The sequence below is a fragment of the Sebastes umbrosus genome, chromosome 21 (assembly GCF_015220745.1).
Source record: "Sebastes umbrosus isolate fSebUmb1 chromosome 21, fSebUmb1.pri, whole genome shotgun sequence".
Taxonomy (NCBI): domain Eukaryota; kingdom Metazoa; phylum Chordata; class Actinopteri; order Perciformes; family Sebastidae; genus Sebastes; species Sebastes umbrosus.
Window position 1 is genome coordinate 25,236,295 of NC_051289.1, and position 23,453 is coordinate 25,259,747.

The 23,453-nt window shown below is 41.6% G+C and overlaps 2 protein-coding genes and 1 long non-coding RNA gene across 3 annotated transcripts; 1 reads left to right on the forward strand and 2 right to left on the reverse strand.

Annotated features, from left to right (window-relative positions):
• Window positions 1-1,165: 1,165 nt before the first annotated feature.
• Window positions 1,166-4,267, reverse strand: LOC119480965. The gene is made up of 3 exons (XM_037757623.1): window positions 3,517-4,267; window positions 3,026-3,385; window positions 1,166-1,422 (listed from the first exon to the last, which is right to left on the reverse strand). Exons 1-3 carry the CDS (start codon window positions 3,569-3,571, stop codon window positions 1,166-1,168), a joined length of 672 nt encoding a protein of 223 aa, XP_037613551.1. The 5' UTR covers window positions 3,572-4,267.
• A 3,060-nt stretch (window positions 4,268-7,327) lies between these two features.
• Window positions 7,328-10,532, forward strand: LOC119480358. Its single transcript, XR_005204892.1, has 2 exons — window positions 7,328-7,690; window positions 9,526-10,532. It is a non-coding gene; the product is annotated as an uncharacterized LOC119480358 (long non-coding RNA).
• A 971-nt stretch (window positions 10,533-11,503) lies between these two features.
• Window positions 11,504-15,204, reverse strand: LOC119480340. Its single transcript, XM_037756510.1, has 3 exons — window positions 14,681-15,204; window positions 14,190-14,549; window positions 11,504-12,474 (listed from the first exon to the last, which is right to left on the reverse strand). Exons 1-3 carry the CDS (start codon window positions 14,760-14,762, stop codon window positions 12,110-12,112), a joined length of 807 nt encoding a protein of 268 aa, XP_037612438.1. The 5' UTR covers window positions 14,763-15,204; the 3' UTR covers window positions 11,504-12,109.
• Window positions 15,205-23,453: the final 8,249 nt, after the last annotated feature.

Sequence of the window (23,453 nt, forward strand, 5' to 3'; positions counted from 1 at the left end):
CGTTCAGTTACAAGTGAATCGTTTCCGTTACTTACGTAAACCCCCCACAGTACATGCACAAGCGCATTCGACATAGCATATGACAGTTTGGACAAGCTCTTACATTATCCAACAGTCGCCACATGTCCAACTGAAAAACTTTAGTAGCTCGACTATATGAAGCAAATCTTCAGAAGTGTCCAATCCTTTAGTAAATGTAGCCTATATTATCATATTAGATAGCACAATGTTGTCTAATATATGATACATGGGTACTGTAGATAGACAGAAGAAAAAAGGTTCATGTTGATGAATAGATACTGTAAATCTGTATGTAGTCTGTATGTTTTTGCATACATTACAGCCTCTCTGCACACCCTCGGACTCTGCGTTGTGTTTCTTAATGTGTGATGGGGTGTGGTGCAGAGAAAAGGAAACACCGGCACAGGAGTTCTGGATTGTGGTTGAGACCGGGAACACTTTAATCGCCAACAACATCGGCTGTCATCTCTACTGCTGGTCCAAAACCTTACGAAGCAGTGAAAGCAAAGTAAACCCTCCATGAGGAAGTATATTCTAGTGCAAAAGTAAACAGAGTAAAATAATAATCTAACACTGAAAATAAATTACTACACATAAAATGATATTAGGCTCTCTTAACATAAGATCTAACGTGAAAATAATATAAATGAAACAACAAGACAGATAGCAGACAATAACTGAAAAGACTAATTCTCCATCCTGCACTATTTTCTTCTCCACCGAGAGGCTGCTCTGCTCGACATTACGGACACTATTTACATACAAAACATATCTTCTCACTTTTTCCAACTCACGCCAAAGTGAAAGTCAACATCTTAATTAACACTTTAGTTGAAAAGATTTGTGAATTAATATATTTTACGATGATGCAGGCCGCCATGTTTACCTAACGAAGCACTGAAAGCAAAGTAAACAAGTAAAAATGGCGTCCAACACGTAACTGGATTTCAGAACTACGGTTTCCTGTAACGGACAAACATGGTTATTGCTCGATTCTCTTCCTTGGACCATGGTGGTCGATTTAGGCTACTGCCTTACACATACAACATAGTTAAACATTTTATAAAGCTAAAAATGCTGTGTGTTCTATATTTACACTGTATCCCAAAAACATGCATCATTCTGTGACATTTTCTGTTTTTGCTCACATTGATGATACCACTATCATCTCCTCTCTCTGTCCTCTCTCCTTCAGAGGTATAAACTCCCCTGGGTCACATGGACTCGTCTGTACGTCTGATTCGGTGAAGATATAGCAGAGTACAACACAGAGAACAAGTAGACCTATCAGTCCACAGTAGCGGAAGATGCATTCCGGACTCTCTAGTTGTAGTCTCATTGTTGGTCTCTCTGGTTGTGGTCTCCTTGTTGGTCTCGGAGGTTTGGGCTCATCAGCAGCTGCTGTAAAGGACAGAAAATAAAATGTGTCTGATTGTCTGAAGTGGAACCATTTTACTGAAACAGGAAACTAAATAAATCCAGCAGACTGACAAAAGAAAGACTAAATATGATCCTAGTCTTCATCAGCGGTAGCCATGAGGTATGTTTTACTGCCGTCTGGTAGTCGCTTTCAGTCCAAAATGGCGGAAGCGTAGCTCTGCTGCTGGGAGTTGACGTTGTAATGGAACGACCAGTTGACTTTCACTTCTTAGTAATATGTGTTCTTTGGTACAGCTCCAGCAGGGATGAAGCTGAGACTACTTTTATACTAGCTAGCTATGCTAGCTAACCCCTGCAGCATGCTAACATGCTAAACTAAGATGTGACTCTTAAGGTGCATCCCAATTCTCTTAATTGCATCCCTGTTTCCCTCACGTGCGTCTTTTCCTTGCGTCTTAGTCCCTCCCACCAGGGAAGCATGGAGAGACGCAAGGAAACCATGCGAGGAGAGAGGAAACGAAGAAATACGATTTAAGAGACATGAGACGGTCGTTTCCTCTGAAGCGTCACGTGAAGCGACGTCCGTTTCTGATGACAGCAGCAGCTGATCACATCTGGATCGAATGTCAGTCAGCTTTAACAGCTGTTAGTGTCTGAACTGTACTAATACTAATAAAGACAAGTGCAAGCTGCAGTCTGTATTTCTACTGTGGACTGAGTCCTGCTTAGAGGACCAGGACCCATCTCTACTGGCACAATAACTTTATATTATTTATTCATTATTAGCGTCTGTAGTTATTGATATTCTGATTGTGAGCTCATTATTTATAACCCAGAATATGACTACAGTGTTTTTTGAACACTGGACATTTATTAGGCTAAAGGGAAAATGTAAATGATATAACTCATATCAAACCCGACGTTCAGGAATTATCAGCCTCATGTGACTGAATCGAAATGAGGATAAATGATATAAAAGGTGTTTGTTGCTGACAGACAGACTCTCCTTCTCTCTCTGACTTTAATAGTATCATTAATAAAAGTTAACGGGGCTAATAACAGATCATGAAAGGAAAATTCTTTCTAATGAATACATTAAGTTATTTTAACTCTGTTTGTCAGGTATTATAAACCCCTCTTCACTGGCGGTGTGTGAAGCAGAGATACTGCAGGTCCTTCTGCTGCTGTTCAGAGCTTCAATTAACACAGATTATAACTAGATGGTGAATCAGAAGACAACTAAACTATAAAACGTTTAATATGTGATCTGTCTTCACTCCGGTATGAAACTCCAGTGATGTTGAGAGGTAAAGTTATCAGATCAGTCTGATCGGCAGCAGCGTCCAATCAGTAACTGATATCCAATAAGGGGGCGTGTCGGTCGGTAAAAGACTTCCGTGGAGGATACACCGGTGTACACCGGTGTATCCTCGCTCATAGCTCCTCCGGCAAGCCTCCTCGATCCTCGATCCTCGATGCACAAATAAGAGCTTTGGGACGGTCTTCAAGATGGCGCACCAGAACAACTTCCGGTTCAAGCGAGGAGCGAGGAAACGAAAATTAAGAGCTTTGGGATGCACCACTAGTCTGGTTTCACTGACTGAGTTCTACTGAATCAACTCACCTGTGACTTTGAGGCGACATATCCTAGAGCCACTACCATCACCTGTGAGCATGTCACACTGGTACCAACCAGAGTCATCAATCCTGAGTCTGGACATGTGAAGTCTGATTCGTCCGTCTCTGAGGACGTCTTTGTCCCACCTGACTCGTCCTGTAAACTGTTCATCCTGAGACTCTGGGACCTCAACACCTTCATAGAGATGAAACAGGACTGAGGTCTTGTGATCAGCAAACATCTCACAGTAAATATAAAGTGATTTGGAGGAACTTTGGGTTCTGGCTGTGAACATCCACTCCAGTGTGATGTTGTGGTTCTCCTCTGCCTGATAGGAGGTCTGTGTCACATTCACTACAAATGCTCCTGTAGAGGAGACAGAGAGGGAAAGTGAGCAGCAGACAAACTGACAACTTGAACATGTCAAACTCCATCTAGAGATGTTTGTCTGAAAGTGTATTTAGTGTTTGTGGATAATAAAGTGAAGGTCAACTAACCAGAGACACAGGAGGTCAGACTGAGGAGCAGCAGGATGCTGCAGATCATCTTCATCCTGTGAGAGGAGACAGAAACACATCAGATACAAGTTCAGTTATTACAGGTAGAACAGAGACAATCTACAGTCTGTCTTTAGTCCTCACAGTACTTCTTCCTCTGTGCTACTGATTACACATGACTGACCAGTGGACTGACACCAAGACAGGAACACTAATGTACTTCTGACACAAGATGGAGCCACTTTAGTAGATTCGATTTTTACAACTGAGGAAGAACAGGAAGTATGATCTGCTTTGAGATCGACACAGTCACACTGCCAGGGAGGGGTGATCTAGTCAAACAGAAACCCAGAACAGAAGCAGTGTGCAGATCTGTTATTTATAGGTCTATCACAATGTGGAACAAGTTGCCAACTGTGATCACTGAAGCACCAAGGCAAGTTTAAAAAAAAAAACACACAAAAAAATGACATTAAAAATAACCCTGGTGGCCGACCTGAACAACCATGAGGGATTGCTGTTTGGTTTTTTTTCTCGTGTGTTATATGTATGTTTCTGTAGTCAGAGTAGGGGGTTACAGAGAAAAACTATCTCACCAACTAGATTTCTCCTCGATGGTTAACAAAGTTTCTGGTCAGCTTTTGATTTTACGCTCAACACAGACTAGAGGAGCGACACTAAAGGACGAGGACACCACTAGAACACTATGAGGACACCACTAGGACACTGCTAGGACACCACTAGGACACTACTAGGACGCTGTCAGTTGACTTTAACAGCTGTTTATGTCTGAACTGATCTAATACTAATAAAGACGAGTGCAAGTTGTAATCTGTATTTCTACTGTGGACTGAGTCCTGCTTAGACCAGGAACCATCTCTACTGGAACAAGATCTTTATATTATTTATTCATTATTAGCGTCTGTAGTTATTGATATTCTGATTGTGAATTCATTATTTAATAACTCAGAATATGACTATGGTGTCTTTTGAACACTGGACATTATTTATTAGGCTAAAGGGAAAATGTAAATGATGTAACTCATATCAAACCAGACGTTCAGGAATTATCAACCTCAGATGTGACTGAATGGAAATGAGGATAAATGATGTAAAAGGTGTTTGTTGCTGACAGACAGACTCTCCTTCTCTCTCTGACTTTAACAAGATCAGATCAGATATTCCTTTATTAGTCCCGCAGTGGGGACATTTGCAGTTTACAGCAGCAAAGCAAAAAACAAAAAGCATCAGCTAACACAGTAAAAAAGAGCTAAACAAAGTGTAACAAAATATGACCCATTTAAATCAGTAACAGTATCATTTATAAAAGTTAACGGGGGAAATAACAGATCAGGAAAAGAAAGATCTTTCTAATAAATGCAAGAAGTTATTCTAAGTCTGTTTGTCAGGTTTTATAAAGCTCTTTCAGTGACAGACTGCTTCACTGAATGAAGAAGGAGAGATACTGCAGGTCCTTCTGCTGCTGTTCAGAGCTTCAGTTAACACAGATTATAACTAGATGGTGAATCAGAAGACAACTAAAATATAAAACCTTTAATCTGTGATCTGTCTTCACTCCGGTATAAAACTCCAGTGATGTTGAGAGGTAAAGTTATCAGATCAGTCCGGTCGGCAGCAGCGTCCAATTAGTAACTGATATCCAATAAGGGGGCGTGTCTATCAGCAGCAGCGTCCAATCAGTAACTGATATCCAATAAGAGGACGTGTCTATCAGCAGCAGCGTCCAATCAGTAACTGATATCCAATAAGAGGACGTGTCTATCAGCAGCAGCGTCCAATCAGGAACTGATGTCCAATAAGGGGGCGTGTCTATCAGCAGCAGCGTCCAATCAGTAACTGATATCCAATAAGGGGGCGTGGCTATCAGCAGCAGCGTCCAATCAGTAACTGATATCCAATAAGGGGGCGTGTCGGTCGGTAAAAGACTTCCGTGAAGGATGCTCTCATGTATCCTCGATCCTCGATCCTCGGTGCAGAAATAAGAGCTTTGGGACGGTCTTCAAGATGGCGCACCAGAACAACTTCCGGTTCAAGCGAGGATCAAGGAGCGAGGAAACTACAATTAAGAGCTTTGGGATGCACCCTGGATTTCAGAACTACGGTGTCCTGTAAGGGACAAACATGGATAATTGCTCCATTCTGGATGGGAATTGACAGCTCACCAGCGACACCTGGTGGTCGACTTAGGCTACTGCCTTACACATACAACATAGTTAAACATTTTATAAAGCTAAAAATGCTGTGTGTTCTATATTTACACTGTATCCCAAAAACATGCATCATTCTGTGACATTTTATGTTTTTGCACACATTGATGATACCACTATCATCTCCTCTCTCTGTAATCCTACAGAGGTGTAACCTCCCCCGGGACACATGGACTCGTCTGTACGTCTGTTGCCATGTTTAACTCTAATAGGCCTACGAGTAAGTTTATGAAGGAAGACAAAGCTGTATACAACACAAAGAACCACTAGAGCTGTCAGTCCACCGGAGAGGATGATCCATCCCCAACTCTCTGGTAGTCTCATTGTTTGTCTCTCTGGTTGTGGTCTCATTGTTGGTCTCGGAGGTTTGGGCTCATCAGCAGCTGCTGTAAAGGACAGAAAATAAAATGTGTCTGATTGTCTGAAGTGGAACCATTTTACTGAAACAGGAAACTAAATAAATCCAGCAGACTGACAAAAGAAAGACTAAATATGATCCTAGTCTTCATCTGCTGCTGGGAGCTGACGTTGTAATGGAACAACCAGTTGACTTTCACTTCTTAGTAATATGTGTTCTTTGGTACAGCTCCAGCAGGGATGAAGCTGAGACTACTTTTATACTAGCTAGCTATGCTAGCTAACCAGTATGACCCCTGCAGCATGCTAACATGCTAAACTAAGATGTGTTTAGCACTAGCAGGGCTGTAGACTCTTAGTCTGGTTTCACTGACTGTGTTCTACTGAATCAACTCACCTGTGACATCGAGGTGACATATCCTAAAGCCCCTACTATCACCTGTCTGCACTTCACACATGTACCAACCAGAGTCATCAATCCTGAGTCTGGACATGTGAAGTCTGATTCGTCCGTCTCTGAGGACGTCTTTGGCCCACCTGACTCGTCCTGTAAACTGTTCATCCTGAGACTCTGGGACCTCAACACCTTCAAGGAGATGAAACAGGACTGAGGCTTTGAGCTCAGCTAATAGTCGACAGAGGATAAAAAGTGAGTTGGAGGAACTTTGGGTTCTGGTTGTGAACATCCACTCCAGTGTGATGTTGTGGTTCTGCTCTGCCTGATAGGAGGTCTGTGTCACATTCACTACAAATGCTCCTGTAGAGGAGACAGAGAGGGAAAGTGAGCAGCAGACAAACTGACAACTTGAACATGTCAAACTCCATCTAGAGATGTTTGTCTGAAAGTGTATTTAGTGTTTGTGGATAATAAAGTGAAGGTCAACTAACCAGAGACACAGGAGGTCAGACTGAGGAGCAGCAGGATGCTGCAGATCATCTTCATCCTGTGAGAGGAGACAGAAACACATCAGATACAAGTTCAGTTATTACAGGTAGAACAGAGACAATCTACAGTCTGTCTTTAGTCCTCAGTACTTCTTCCTCTGTGCTACTGATTGCACATGACTGACCAGTGGACTGACACCAAGACAGGAACACTAATGTACTTCTGACACAAGATGGAGCCACTTTAGTAGATTAGATCTTTGGAGGAAGTACGAGGAAATACGATCTGCTTTGACCTGACAGCAGTGGGAGGTGACTGAAAGCTGCAGTTAAGACAAACACAGTCTCACCAAACTACTGACTCCTCATTAGATCAAATGTTCAATACAATGTGTAATAAAATGTTATCAGACCAATCTATACTCGGTCTATACTCGGTCTCCAATGATTGTTGTATTATTCCTGTTATTGTGTAACATCTTGCAGCTCTCATTCAGTGGCCTCTCGGAGGAGTTTATGGTGGCATGAACAAGAGAAGTCCTACAGTACAGAGACTCCAGGGACCAGAAGGTGTCATCGGCTGGCATCGAGGTGAGAACAGAGAGGAAATGGAGAGCAGAGAAAGCAGTGGAGGTGGTAGAGTCATGTCTAAAGCACAGGGTGCTGGTGGGAATCACAGCAGCTAATGGAAGATTACGAAATGCGTAAGTAGCCTAAAAATAACAACAACCACTAACCCACAGTGCTAGAATACGACGATACCATATATACTGTATATATATATATATAACAATGATTAATACATTACCAAGTCCTGCAGGTTTTCTTTTTGTGGTTTTGAACGTAGACTCTATTTTAAATAAATCACGTCTTTCATGGATATTTGCACCTCTGCAAATTATATTAGCTTTTTTTAGTGAATGCTGTCGGCCTACAGACATCTGACAGTTTGACAGTTCTTTAAAACACATTAATTAGCACAGCAGGAATTGTGCACGGTCTGCCTTATTATTACCATTATTAATACAGAAAGAAAGAAAGAAAGAAAGAAGGCTGGATGTAGCCTACATGTCAGTCTAGTGGAAATACTTATTTGGTCCATAATGGACCAAGGGGATTAGAAAGAGAAGTAAGTGATCATTTCAATGTCCACTGTCAGTATTCACAGTAACAGGATGGATTAATCATTGCTGTGTGTTTCTCTCCCAGCAGACCAGTGATCCAAGAAAAATAAAAGCTCAAAGCATGGTGGTGTCCTCTCCCTGTTGTTTCATGAATATACAGAACACTATATATACATGTATATATACACTATATAGTATACAGAACACTATATGTACATGTATATATACACTATATAATATACAGAACACTATATATACATGTATATATACACTATATAATATACAGAACACTATATATACATGTATATATACACTATATAGTATACAGAACACTATATATACATGTACATATACACTATATAGTATACAGAACACTATATATACATGTATATATACACTATATAGTATACAGAACACTATATGTACATGTATATATACACTATATAATATACAGAACACTATATATACATGTATATATACACTATATAATATACAGAACACTATACATATATGTATATATACACTATATAATATACAGAACACTATATATACATGTATATATACACACTATATAGTATACAGAACACTATATATACATGTATATATACACTATATAGTATACAGAACACTATATATACATGTATATATACACTATATAGTATACAGAACACTATATAGTTACTGGTCCAGTGAACTTTATCAGCCATTTCTAATCAATAATTTACTCATCAAACCTGCTTACTGCTTTGAGATCAAAGGTCAGTAATAACCTGACAGCTGGGAGGTGACTGAAAGCTACAATCAAGATCAAATCCTCAATTAAATGTGTAATAAAATGTTATTAGACCAATAACACTCGGTCTCTCAGTTATTGTTTAACCTCCATGTTGTATGTTTCTGTAGTCAGAGTAGGGGGTTAGAGAGTAAAACTATTTCACCAACTAGATTTATCCTCGATGGTTAACGAAGTTTCTGGTCAGCTTTTATGTTTTACGCTCAACACAGACTAGAGGAGCGACACTAAAGGACGAGGACACCACTAGGACACCACTAGGACACTACTAGGACACCACTAGGACACTACCAAGCTTTTTCATATTCAATAGTTAGAAAAACTAGACAGAGAAAGCCATAGATATTCACATGACAAGTTAAAATAAGAAATACTTCCAGAGTAAAGTCTGGGAAAGGAGAAAAAGACAGAGAGACAACTGTAGGACCTATAAACTAAACTCCAGAGGAACCTGGTTCTTTAGTCTCTCTATTCGTTCCTGGGCAGCAACAAATATAAAACAGTCCAAATTATTCTCACCATATTTCTTCACGAAAAAAATGAAAAAAAACATTTACAGGATTAATATAATATATCAACTATCTGTATTTCTACATTACCTTGTGTCTCTTCTGTTGTAGAGGACCAAACTACGAGACTCTGCACACCAACAACCAACTGTGGAGCGGTCACCTCCTGCTGCTGCTGCTGCTCTCTGCTGACCCTCGTCGTCGTCGATATATAATAAGAGAACTGGAGGGCGGGGACCCGTTCATTCCCATGACAAGGTGCTCTCCTCCTCTTCTGTTCAGGTTGCCTTTGTCTTTCATTTTTAGTTACACAGCAAACTGTTGGTCTGATGCAGTCTGAGGCCTGTTTCACAAAACAAAGATAACGGATTAAGCCAGGGTTTTCCAGTTAACCTGGCTCAGTTTAGCCTTGACTCAGTTTCACGAACACAGTGGCACATCAGTTACCATGGAGATTTATTGTCTGCAGCTATTCTGCTCCAGACCAGAATAACAGCCAGGCTTGATTTATCCTGGTGTCTTATCTGTTCAGTCAGCAGCCACTCAGATCATAAACCAGTGTGTTTTTACAGTTAGTCTATGATCTTATGCATGTAATTTGCCTTATTTGTATTAGCCTGTGTAGCAGTGCAGGTATTTACAGATAGCTAGGACCAGTTCCAGGTTCTGAGGAGCAGTTTATAACTAGCACTCAAGAATAACAGACCACAGACCAAGAAGTAAGTTTCAACTGCTGGCTTATTTATATAGTAAAGTTAGTAGTACACATGCACATTAATTGGTACCAATATCACACATTTCACACACCAGACAGGAATTGTGCATTTAAATCCCTGGAAACCATTGAAAATAAAACCCAAAATTCTCAGAAAACGTATTTCTCCCTATTCTGTTTCACTCTGGTTGGATCTAAACCTATTTAAGTTCAGGAGATTTTTTCAACTTAGGCGCCTTTAAGTTGTAATTTAGTTTCTTGTTTTTCTTTAAGTTGACTCAGTACTAAGTTCTCATTTTTATCTCAGTTAGCCCTTTTCATGAGCTTAGTTCTCTTTCTCTTTAGTTCACTTAACCATTAAGTGAATGAGTTACAGTAACAGAACCTCTTTGTATCACCAATTCAGCACACAATAAATGAAAATAAAATACAGTTAAACACAGAATCAAGACATGAAACCAAAATATTCCACTGATCAATTTGTATGATCAATAAACCAAATCTTCACAACTTGGTGTGTATTCAGTCCTTTTGTTAAGTCCTTTAGAAGTCCCAATGAACTCCACTGCATGTTGCAGCAAAATACTGAAGGTTTAGTCCTACCATGATCCAGGAATGTGAATCAGTGTCCTCATCTCTGAAGTGTGGGTTGACGTTGCAGAAGAATAACAGTGCAATACACAGAAAAGTAATTTAGTCTTACATAGTTTATGAAAATGAAGTACTTGAGGAGGAGTAACACCTGAACACAGGCTAGTGGTCAACACACAGGCTGTATTCGAAACCGCATACTGCATACTACTGAGGAACGCAGTAGGCAGTATACAGTACATACTGCATACTACTGAGGAACGCAGTAGGCAGTATACAGTACATACTGCATACTACTGAGGAACGCAGTACGCAGTATACAGTACATACTGCATACTACTGAGGAACGCAGTACGCAGTATACAGTACATTCTGTATAGATTGGGGACATTTGCAGTGTACAGCAGCAAAGGGGATAGTGCAAAAAACAAGAAGCAAAAAAGAGCCAAACAAAGTGTAACAAAATATGAACCATTTAAATCAGTAACAATATCATTTATAAAAGTTAACGGGGGAAATAACAGATCATGAAAATAAAAAGCATTCTAATAAATGCAGAAAGTTATTCTAAGTCTGTTTGTCAGGTTTTATAAAGCTCTTTCAGTGACAGACTGCTTCACTGAAGGAAGAAGCAGAGATACTGCAGGTCCTTCTGCTGCTGTTCAGAGCTTCAGTTAACACACATTATAACTAGATGGTGAATCAGAAGACAACTAAACTATAACACCTTTAATCTGTGATCTGTCTTCACTCCGGTATAAAACTCAGTGATGTTGAGAGGTAAAGTTATCAGATCAGTCCGGTCGGCAGCAGCGTCCAATCAGGAACTGATATCCAATAAGGGGGCGTGTCTATCAGCAGCAGCGTCCAATCAGTAACTGATATCCAATAAGGGGGCGTGTCGGTCGGTAAACGACTTCCGTGAAGGATGCTCTGGTGTGTCCTCGCTCCTCAAAGATCCCTCCTCGCTCCTCGCTCCTCCCTCCTCGCTCCTCGGTGCAGAAATAAGAGCTTTGGGACGGTCTTCAAGATGGCGCACCAGAACAACTTCCGGTTCAAGCGAGGAGCGAGGAAACGACAAATAAGAGCTTTGGGATGCACCCTGGATTTCAGAACTACGGTGTCCTGTAAGGGACAAACATGGATAATTGCTCCATTCTGGATGGGAATTGACAGCTCACCAGCGACATCTGGTGGTCGATTTAGGCTACTGCCTTACACATACAACATAGTTCAACATTTTATAAAGCTAAAATGCTGTGTGTTCTATATTTACACTGTATCCCAAACACATGCATCATTCTGTGACATTTACTGTTTTTCCTCACATTGACGATACCACTATCATCTCCTCTCTCTGTAATCCTCCAGAGGTGTAACCCCCTCCATTTCTACAACAAATTGGTATTCATTGCTCCAGGGTGATCCAGGTTGTGTGAGTCTAGACTCATAGTCGCTTCGGAAGTATCCTGGCTTCCTCTATTAGATATAAGCTTCTCCATTTCTAATACTAATCGGCCATCATTTGGTAGTTCTAGACTCGACTGTACGTCTGTTCCGTTGTTTTCTCTACGAGGACTACGAGTAGGTTTACAAAGCACGGCAAAGCAGTATCCAGCTACGAGACCCAGTACAGTTATCAGTGCAACAGAGAGGGTGATCTTTTCCCAACTCTTTGGTTGTGGTCTCATTGTGTGTCTCTCTGGTGTTGGTGGTCTCATTGTTGGTGTTGGAGGTTTGGGCTCATCAGCAGCTGCTGTAAAGGACAGAATATAAAATGTGTCTGATTGTCTGAAGTGGAACCATTTTACTGAAACAGGAAACTAAATAAATCCAGCAGACTGACAAAAGAAAGACTAAATATGATCCTAGTCTTCATCAGCAGTAGCCCAGGACGTTAGCCAGTTGACTTTCACTTCTTAGTAATATGTGTTCTTTGGTACAGCTCGAGCAGGGATGAAGCTGAGACAACTTTTTAACTAGCTAGCTATGCTAGCTAACGCTAACTGGTTATCGACTCCTTGATCACAACAGAATATAATAACTTTCATCACTGCTCATCTTAGAAAGGCCACCGCAAGAAAACGTGTTCTTTGTTTAGATTATCCACCAACCAATCTAACCAATCTAACCAATCTAACCAATCCAACCATTCTAACCATTCTAACCAATCTAACCAATCTAACCATTCTAACCAATCTAACCAATCCAACCATTCTAACCATTCTAACCATTCTAACCAATCTAACCAATCCAACCATTCTAACCATTCTAACCATTCTAACCAATCTAACCAATCTAACCAATCCAACCATTCTAACCATTCTAACCAATCTAACCAATCTAACCATTCTAATCAATCTAAACGCACATTACATAAACAAAGAACAGGTTTTCTTGCGGCGTCCTTTCTAAGATGAGCAGTGGTGAAAGTTATTATATTCTGTTATGATGAAGGAGTTGATAAGCTAGCGTGCTAGCTAGTTGAAAAGTTGTCTACTTCCACTTAAATGACTGAGATACAGCAGCAGGTACTCTATATGGGTCACATGTGCTTAAGACTTGCAGTTTGTATCTTGGTTTTCCTCATTTGAACGGTGATCTAAACACTTATGGGTTGTAAAAAAATAAAGATTTGACAGACTTAAGTAGTAGCTCTATAGAGAGGTGAAGTCCCTCCTCTTCTAGTGGACCACTGTATACCATGTCATATGAACGCTAGTCAACGGAGAGAGATACATATTGTTTTGATCCCGTTATTGCTCCATGAATCACACATATGATGTTTGTTAATTTAAAAGATAATTTTGCAAGTCCATAAAGTCGCAGTTTGTTGTAAAACAGTATCAGACTGTGAAAGTACATAATTAGAATGACGACACAACCAAAGGTCACAGTGACGTCTCTCTCTCTGAAGCTACGATGTCTGTGTGTTTCCTACTTGAATGAACTCACACCAGCAACACGTCTGAGCCTTCTTTCTCTTCCCGGCTGATAAAAAGACCTGGGGTCTCTGATAAAACACATCAGGTCAGATAACGGTTCATCTGTGTGTGGAACATAGATAACTATAGCTAGCTAGTGTTGGTGAATTATGTTGTACGAGACGAGAGATGTAGTTCACTGAGCAGTTTCACACTAAACTAAATGATACGACGACAAACTGAGACTTTCTGGATATGAAAAAATATGTTTTAAATTGACAAAAATTATTTATCTCTCTCCGTTGACTAGCGTTCATATTTATTCAGAAATCAGGTCCCATGGTGGTCCACTAGAAGAGGAGGGACTTCCCCTCTCTATGGAGTTCCCAGTGTTAGCCGCCATGTTGGAACAGTGTTTTGCCCTCCAGGCTCTGAGCCAGTTGAGACTGCAGCATGCCAACATGCTAAACTAAGATGTGTTTAGCACTAGCAGGGCTGTAGACTCTTAGTCTGGTTTTACTGACTGCGTTCTACTGAATCAACTCACCTGTGACATCAAGGTGACATATCTCAGAGCCCGTACCATCACCTGTGAGCACATTACACCGGTACACACCAGAGTCATCAATCCTGAGTCTGGACATGTGAAGTCTGAGTCGTCCATCTCTGAGGACGTCTTTGTCACACCGGACTCGTCCTGCAAACTGTTTATCCTGAGACTCTGGGTCCTCAACACCTCCAAGGAGATGAAACAAGACTAAGGGTCTGGGCTCAGCAAACAGTTCACAGTAGATAAAAAGTGATTTGGGGGAACTGTGGGTTCTGGTTGTGAACATCCACTCCAGTGTGATGTTGTGGTTCTTCTCTGCCTGATAGGAGGTCTGTTTCACATTCACTACAAATGCTCCTGTAGAGGAGACAGAGAGGGAAAGTGAGCAGCAGACAAACTGACAACTTGAACATGTCAAACTCCATCTAGAGATGTTTGTCTGAAAGTGTATTTAGTGTTTGTGGATAATAAAGTGAAGGTCAACTAACCAGAGACACAGGAGGTCAGACTGAGGAGCAGCAGGATGCTGCAGATCATCTTCACATCCTGTGAGAGGAGACAGAAACACATCAGATACAAGTTCAGTTATTACAGCAGGGGCGGCCGGCAAATAGAAGGCGCTAGGGCGCCTCTCCCCCTGAGCCAGACAGCCAAACACAAAAAAAACATTACTACTACTACTACTACTACTAATAATAATAATAATAATAATAATAATAAATTGTACAAATTGTCAATATTTTTGTATTTAAAAATATGAAATGCACCCAGTAATATGTGTAAAATATGATAGAAAATCATCTGTGCATAATAAACTTGGAAAAAAAAGTTTGGAAACTTGTGTTTGGTGGATTATTTCTCTGTTGTTACAATGCTAAAAGTCATTGTATTTAACATGGTTGGAGAGCTTGTTTATTTACCTTCACAATGATGTCCAACTTGTAAGGATCATGCATTTGTGGTATGAGCAGCACAGCTGATTATGTGGGTAGCGCCCAAGAAAAAATGTCCAAAATGCTCCGTCAATGGTAAACAGTGTATTCTCATGAGTCCTGTACTACGAAGCGAGTTCAACAGACCCAGGGTATCTTCTCGTTATCTGGCTTCACTTAACCTAACAAACGAGATCTCGCTAAACTGTACTACGAAGCTGGTTATCAACTCGGTAAGTCAACCCAGGGTTTCTCTGTCTGGATATGAGCGCGTTCACATGAACGAGGAGGTGTTTGCAGCATCTGACCAATCACAGACATGAACAAGTCTACCGACAGGCAGAGTGGCACATTTAACAAAGAAGAGTGAACTATAGTAGACAAATATGAAGAAGTTAAACACTTAATCTAGACTAAAAGTAACACAGTTGAAGCTGCCAAATGCAGGAAGGACAGCTGGTGAAAGAAAAAACTCCCGATGTGTGAATGCGTAAATTAACAGATTTATTAATTTAACGGAAAAGTCAGAAATATTCATTTAAATATAAATAGCTTCAAAGAGTGTAATGGATGAATGGATTACACCTATTTTAACCCTGTGCGTACATTAACATAGTCTATAACTATTTAAACTTCCTTTCAGCTGCTTTCCCCCTCTCTGACGGTGTGAAACGGACTCAAGAGGAAGTAAAAATAAATAAATATAAAAATATAATTCAAAGTGGTAAACACCCACAACTTAAATCCAACTGTCCTTTCTGCATTTGTCAGTTTAAACTGTGTTGTTTTTAGCCTGGATTATGACGGTAACTTCTTCATATGTGTGTAATATGTGTGTAATATGTTTTCACAGCCGTCTTATTTAGTTATTATATTTAGTTAGCCTGACAAACGGACATGATCGGACAACGGACGGTGTATTCGTTTGAAGCGCTCCTCGCCTTTCGGGACCGAGTAGCAGCGCCACCAAAGGATTTACCTGCCGAGATACGGCGACACAGACGGGGATCAAGAGCCGGTGTGATCGTGAGGGGGAGGAGGGAGAAGGAGAGGAGGAGATTTAAACCCGTCCTGCCTTCGGTGATCATGGGCAATGTGAGATCTCTGGCCAACAAGACGGACGAGCTAGCAGCCCTGGTGAAAGACCAACGGGAATACCGAGAGTCCAGTGTGTTGTGCTTTACGGAGACATGGCTGAAGGGGATTATACCAGACTGCTTAGTGGAACCGGAAGGCTTCACGGTGGTGCGAGCTGACAGAGACAAACAGAGCGGTAAACAGAAAGGCGGAGGGCTTGCTGTCTTTGTTAACTCCAGATGGTGTAATCCCAGACACATCACTGTAAAGGAGCGCATCTGTACCCCGGATATTGAGCTGCTGGCTGTGAGTTTGAGGCCATATTATCTGCCTCGAGAGTTCTCACACTGCATCATAGTTACTGTTTACATTCAACCGATTGCTGTGGCGGTGCAGGCGAGTGACGTCATCCACTCCACCGTCGCGGGATTACAGACGAGGCACCCCAGCGCATTCATCATTGTAAATGGTGATTTTAACCATGTGAAGGTCTCCAGAGCCCTGTCGAACTTCACCCAGTATGTGACCTGTAACACAAGACACAATAAGACCCTGGACCTGCTGTATGCCAACATTAAGGAGGCATACAGCGCCACTGTTCTCCCCCCCCTTGGCGGTTCAGACCACAACCTCATCAGGCTTGTGCCAACATACAAGCCTGTTGTCAGGAGGCAGCCCGCCACCACCAGGACTGTTCAACAGTGGTCAGTGGAAGTTGAGGAGGAGCTGAGGGAGTGTTACAGGTCAACAGACTGGGAGTTGTTTGACAGGGTCCACGGTGAGGACATCGATGGACTCTCCCACTGCATCACAGACTACATCAGGTTCTGTGAGGAGAGCATCGTACCCACCAAAAAGGTACGCTGCTTTTCTAACAACAGGCCCTGGATCAATGGGGACATTAAAGCCCTGTTGAACAGGAAGAAGAGGGCGTTCATGGCCGGGGACATTGAGGGGGCCAAGGTTGTCCAGAAGGAGCTGAAGAAGGAGCTGAGGGCGGCCAAGGACACCTACAAAGACAGACTGGAGGGGAGATTACAGGCCGACAGCTCCAGGGAGGTGTGGGGGGGGGGTTCAGGAAGATAACTGGCTACAAACAGCCGAGCCCTGGTGTTGAGGGGACCCAGGAACATGCAAATGAGCTAAATCTGTTTTTCAACAGGTTTGACCAACCAACCCCCATGAGCTCAGCAGGACAGCCTGGGTCCTCACTCACCAACACCAGTGCCCCCCCTCCACACCTCTCCTTCCCCTCCTCCCCCCCCTTCCACACCTCTCCTCCTCCCCCCAGCACCCATCCCCAGGAGGCAGCAGCAGCTTGCCCCCCCCATACCTACCCTGAGGATCACATCCACAGCATGTCCTTTGCACCTGGAGACATTGCAACATCCACCCTGATCATCACAAGGGGCCAGGTGAGGAAGCAGCTCTCAAAGATCAGCGTGAACAAGGCCAGGGGACCAGACAACATCAACCCCAGGGTGCTCAAGGCGTGTGCTGGGGAGCTGGCAGCAGCGTTCCAGCACCTCTTCAGCCTCTCCCTGAGGCTGAAGAAGGTTCCCCAGCTCTGGAAGACCTCCTGCATCGTCCCGGTGGCCAAGAAGGGACACCCCAGCACCCCCAATGACTACAGGCCAGTTGCTCTGACGTCACACGTCATGAAGATCTTTGAGAGACTGGTTCTGCAGCACCTCAAGCCCCTTGTGAGCGACGTCCGGGACCCCCTGCAGTTTGCATACCAGGAAAACATCGGTGTGGATGATGCCATCACCTACATGCTCCACAGAGCCTACACACACCTGGAGAGGCCGCACAGCACTGTAAGAATCATGTTCTTCGACTTCTCCAGCGCCTTCAACACCATCCTGCCACTCTGGCTAGCTGAGAAGCTCTCAGCGATGCAGGTAGATCATGGCCTGGTGGCCTGGATTACGGACTACCTCACCAGCAGACCACAGTATGTCAGACTGCAGGGCAGCCTGTCAGATGTGCTGGTGAGCAACACCGGCGCCCCCCAAGGAACTGTGCTGTCTCCCTTCCTGTTCACCACCTACACCTCCGACTTTCGCTTCCACTCGGGTACATGCCACCTACAGAAGTTCTCCGATGACTCCTCCATCGTCAGCTGCATCACAGATGACAACGAGGAGGAGTACAGAGCCCTGGTGGAGAACTTCATAGGGTGGTGTGATAACAATTACCTCCAGCTCAACATTGGAAAGACCAAGGAGCTGGTGGTGGACTTCCGGCGGAGCACGAGGCCCCCAACTCCCATCACCATCCGAGGGGAGGAGGTGGAGGTGGTGGACACCTACAAGTTCCTGGGAGTACATATGGACAGTAGACTTGACTGGACTGATAACACCGAGGCCCTCTACAGGAAGGGACAGAGTAAACTGTTCTTCCTGAGGAGGCTCAGGTCTTTTAATGTATGTAATAGGCTGCTGCAGATGTTTTACCAGTCTGTAGTAGCCAGTGTTCTCTTTTTTGCTGTGGTATGTTGGGGGGGTAACATGAACACAAGGGATGCCAACAGACTGAACAGGCTGGTGAGGAAGGCTGGCTCTGTGGTTGGATCTGAGCTGGACGGTCTGGAGGTGGTGGCAGAGGGCAGGATGAGGAGGAAGCTGGACGCTATCCTGGAAAACCCCTTCCACCCCCTCCATGATGAGCTAGTCAAGATGAGGAGCACCTTCAGCCACAGACTCATCCCTCCTCGGCACAACACAAAGCGCCTGGGTCAGTCCTTCATGCTGGTAGCCATCAGGCTCCACAACCAAGGCTGACCCCCATATGTCAACTATTAGGACTTTTAAGAAATTTAAACATGCACTATCTGGCGCACTTTACACTCACTTTACACTATACATCCTATATACCACTTTATTGCTGACTGCACATATGTACATATTACATTTATTTTTTTATTTATTTATTTATTGTACATTCTACATTTATTTATTGACGGACTGTACACACTATGTTCACCCATTCATTTTGTATCTTTTATATCTCTATTATTGTCTTTATAATTTTTGTATACCTTTACCTCTCCTGTGATTCACTCTGTTTGCTGATGTTGCTGCTTTGACACCTGAATTTCCCTCCGGGGATTAATAAAGGTTCATCTTATCTTATCTTATCTTAATATTATCATACAATCACTGCACTGAGCTCTGATTGGTCAGTAGGAGTTGCTTTCATAGGAGTTGATCTCTGATCTGGAACATAACCTGCTCCGGAGCAGGTTAGCCATTCAGCATAAGTTACCATGGTGATCTACCCCGGTAAGAAGTGAACCAGCTTCGTAGTACCGAAAACCCAGAGTTAACCCTGAAGTTACCTCGATAACCGCAAATCCTGCTTCGTAGTACAGGCCTCAGTAGGGGCATCACGTTAAGTAAACATTTCTATTACATGTTATATTGTTATATTACATTATTGTAATACATGTTATTATTAATGTATTTTAGTACATGCAGTGGTGGAAGTACTCAGATCTTGTACTTCAGTAAAAGTAGCAATACTACCATGTAGAAATACTCTGTTACAAGTAAGGGTTCAAAACCCTTCTTAAAGGGACTGTTTGTAAGAATCAGAAACTGCTTGTTAACAGCGACACCTGTGGCCATTAAGTCAACAAAAGTCAGCGTCCTGTTGCTCGTGCCTGTGCTCGCTCTACATAGTAGATCACGATACACGTCAGCTAAAAGCACAATATCACTCTATATTTCAGCTGCTTGGCAGTAATGTTAGCTGACCAGACGAAGGTCTCTCTATGAATCAATGCTGATCCTAGTGTTGGCTTTTCCTGCCTCAGCCTCCCGACCGCGGCCGGAGGGAACAGGGGAGACACCGGAGTTTTGGTCGGAGACGATAACGTTTCTCTCTGCGGAGCCCCGTCACTTCACAAGACACGGGAAACCTCTGTTGGTCTGGAGGAGCTGCAGCAGTTATTTCTGCACAAACGTCCACTGTACATTCACTAGATATTCTCAGAGCTAAACTAACTCTTCTGCAGTGTGGAGTGTGTGCACATGCACGTGAGAGTGGAGCAAAAGAGCGAGAACGAGCGTGATGTGTGAGTGAAGGCAGGCAAGGGAGCAGAGGAGCAGTGTACAGCAGAGACTCCGGTCCTGGAGACCAAAGCTACGGTCTCCCCCCGCGTCCTCCGACCGCGGCCAACACTGTTTAACAGACGGGCTTCACTAGATACAACCAAGAGGTTTTGGTGCTTCCGTGTAGTTTGTGTTGGAGTCTGAGGCTGTATTCGAAACCGCATACTGCATACTACTGAGGAGCGCAGTATGCAGTATACAGTATATACTGCATACTGCGTTCCTCAGTAGTATGCAGTATGTGACAGTTAAAGTGATGTATTTAGCAGTATGCTAGACGAGGTTAAGCCTTTAAACCAGCTCTTAAAGCACAGGACAAAAAAACAAACTTGTACCACTATTACAATATTATCAAAAAATACAACTTTGATTTTGTTGTTTATGTTGTGCTTGTTTACTTTATAAGATACTGCAGGTTTACACTATTTATTCTGACAGCTCATAAAGAAGTCCGACAAACAGGATCATCAACGAGGAGAGACGGGAAATATAAAACATTGATCCACAACATTTACTTTACTCAAACTGCTTTTTCAGTTACAGCAAAAAAAAAAAGTGGACTGATCTCCCTCCAGATATTAGAGAAATGCTAAAAAAGTGTCATGTTGTCTCATCAGGAATCTCTCTGCCCCGTCAGAAGCTGCTCTTTCTCTCGCCACTCTGCTGCTCTGCAGCCGCTCTGTGAGCGTCACTGGCCGGCTCTCCAGCGAGCTACGCCTGTGGGCGATTGTGGAGCTTTTTAACTCCAAAAAGGCAGATAAACACAGGTTCCTGTTAATTTATAATGGACATCTGTGTTGTGATATTTAAACAAACTATCCGTCAACAAGGAAATAAAAGCCTCTGGTCTACGAGACCGGAGTGAGCTCCAGCAGCTCATAGCGGTCTCTGAGCGTGACTACCCGGCTTGCTGGCAGCGACCCGGGCAGGCGCTCGCTGGCTGTCACGGTATTCTGTGGAGCTTCTAAACTCCGACAACGGTGGAACAAATGTTCGATTCGCCATCTAACTTCGTAAAACTGCCGATATTAATAATCTACACAGTTGATTTCTCGCCTCAAAAACTTTCAGAAGTGAATTTAGTGATGAAATAACTACAAAATACGTAAAAAACGAGCAGCTTTTGGCTGCTGTTTTTGTACCCGTAGCCTGTACTGTTCCAGCGCTTTGCATTGTGGGATACAGTAGGCGAGATAGACTGGTCTGATGCATGCTGGAGAATTTTTCCAAATCAGTACGTCATCCGGGTATTTTTGGCATACTGTAGATTTTGCTTTTGTTCGCATACTACATACTACATTTTGGCCAAATCAGTACGTACTACTAGTATAGTATGCGGTTTCGAATACAGCCTGAGTCTGAACAGCGTAGACACATGCAAGCGACCATGGGACACCGACCAGCAATGATTTATCCATGTAAGAAATTACAAACAGTCCCCTTAAGTAAAAGTGCAAAAATATTAGCATATGAATATACTTAAAGTACCAAACATAAAAGTACACATTATGCAGAATAATGTTTATTATTGGATTATACTTATTGATGCATTAATGTGTTCATCACTTTAATGTTGCAGTAAAGCTGATATAAATGACTTTATATACTGCTGGGTAGTTTAATCTATAATAATACATAATTTATTATTATATACTGCTGGGTAGTTTAATCCATAATAATACATAATTTATTATTATATTCTGCTGGGTAGTTTAATCTATAATAATATATCATTTATTATTATATACTGCTGGGTAGTTTAATCTATAATAATATATCATTTATTATTATATACTGCTGGGTAATTTAATCTATAATAATATATCATTTATTATTATATACTGCTGGGTAGTTTAATCTATAATAATACATAATTTATTATTATATACTGCTGGGTAGTTTAATCTATAATAATATATAATTTATTATTATATACTGCTGGGTAGTTTAATCCATAATAATACATAATTTATTATTATATACTGCTGGGTAGTTTAATCTATAATAATATATCATCTATTATTATATACTGCTGGGTAGTTTAATCTATAATAATATATCATTTATTATTATATACTGCTGGGTAGTTTAATCTATAATAATATATCATTTATTATTATATACTGCTGGGTAGTTTAATCTATAATAATATATCATTTATTATTATATACTGCTGGGTAATTTAATCTTTAATAATATATCATTTATTATTATATACTGCTGGGTAGTTTAATCTATAATAATACATAATTTATTATTATATACTGCTGGGTAGTTTAATCTATAATAATACATCATTTATTATTATATACTGCTGGGTAGTTTAATCTATAATAATACATAATTTATTCCTTGATTATATTTTGTATTAATAATCTGAAGCTGTAAAGTAACTAAAGTTATTAAATCAATGTAGTGGAGTAAAAAGTCTAATATTTCCCTCTGAGATGTAGTGGAGTAGAACATGGAAATACTCAAGTAAAGTACAAGTACTTCAAAATTGTACTTAAGTACAGTACTTGAGTAAATGTACTTAGTTACTTTCCACCACTGAGTACATGTTATACTGTTGTGTTGTTCTAAGCATTCTTTACTGCTCCTGTTGGAATAAAACAATTGTTGATTATTTAACTGTAAAGTAGTAATGTGTTTTTGATACCTTCACTCTTTTGCATTAAATCACACCGGGATGTTTGCTGAAACTGACTGGATGTGGCAACACAGCCAGACCTAGAAACATTTCCACAAGTGTGGAAGTGCTTAGCAGAGTGATGTGTCGAGTTAACAAGGAAGTTTGTCTGAAGCGCTTATCAAGGCTCCTGTTTAGACAAGTGACGTCATTATAATTAAATAGAGCTTATTATTCCTGAATAAAAACGAATAATGTCTCCCATCTATCATTTCCTTTAGTTACACAATCACATCCACTGCCCTGTGCCCGGTTAAACCACTGCCACACATCTGGAACACATCTGTCTGTTTTATACTCTTTGACAAATCGAAACTAATTTAAGCTGCTACAGAGCTGTTGCACAATCTTGATGCAAAGAAGCCATCAAAAAAAGAAGAAACGAGGAGTCGTCTCTGTATCATTCACACGACTAGTTAAAATAAATAACCCATCCAGAGTGAAG

Coding starts and splice junctions, on each gene's coding strand:
- LOC119480965 (XM_037757623.1), bottom strand. CDS start 3,571: ATGAAGATGATCTGCAGCATCCTGCTGCTCCTCAGTCTGACCTCCTGT. Junction 3,386..3,516: donor TCTGACCTCCTGTGTCTCTG/GTTAGTTGACCT, acceptor TCTCCTCTACAG/GAGCATTTGTAGTGAATGTG. Junction 1,423..3,025: donor ATGTCGCCTCAAAGTCACAG/GTGAGTTGATTC, acceptor TGTCCTTTACAG/CAGCTGCTGATGAGCCCAAA.
- LOC119480340 (XM_037756510.1), bottom strand. CDS start 14,762: ATGTGTTTCTGTCTCCTCTCACAGGATGTGAAGATGATCTGCAGCATC. Junction 14,550..14,680: donor TCTGACCTCCTGTGTCTCTG/GTTAGTTGACCT, acceptor TCTCCTCTACAG/GAGCATTTGTAGTGAATGTG. Junction 12,475..14,189: donor ATGTCACCTTGATGTCACAG/GTGAGTTGATTC, acceptor TGTCCTTTACAG/CAGCTGCTGATGAGCCCAAA.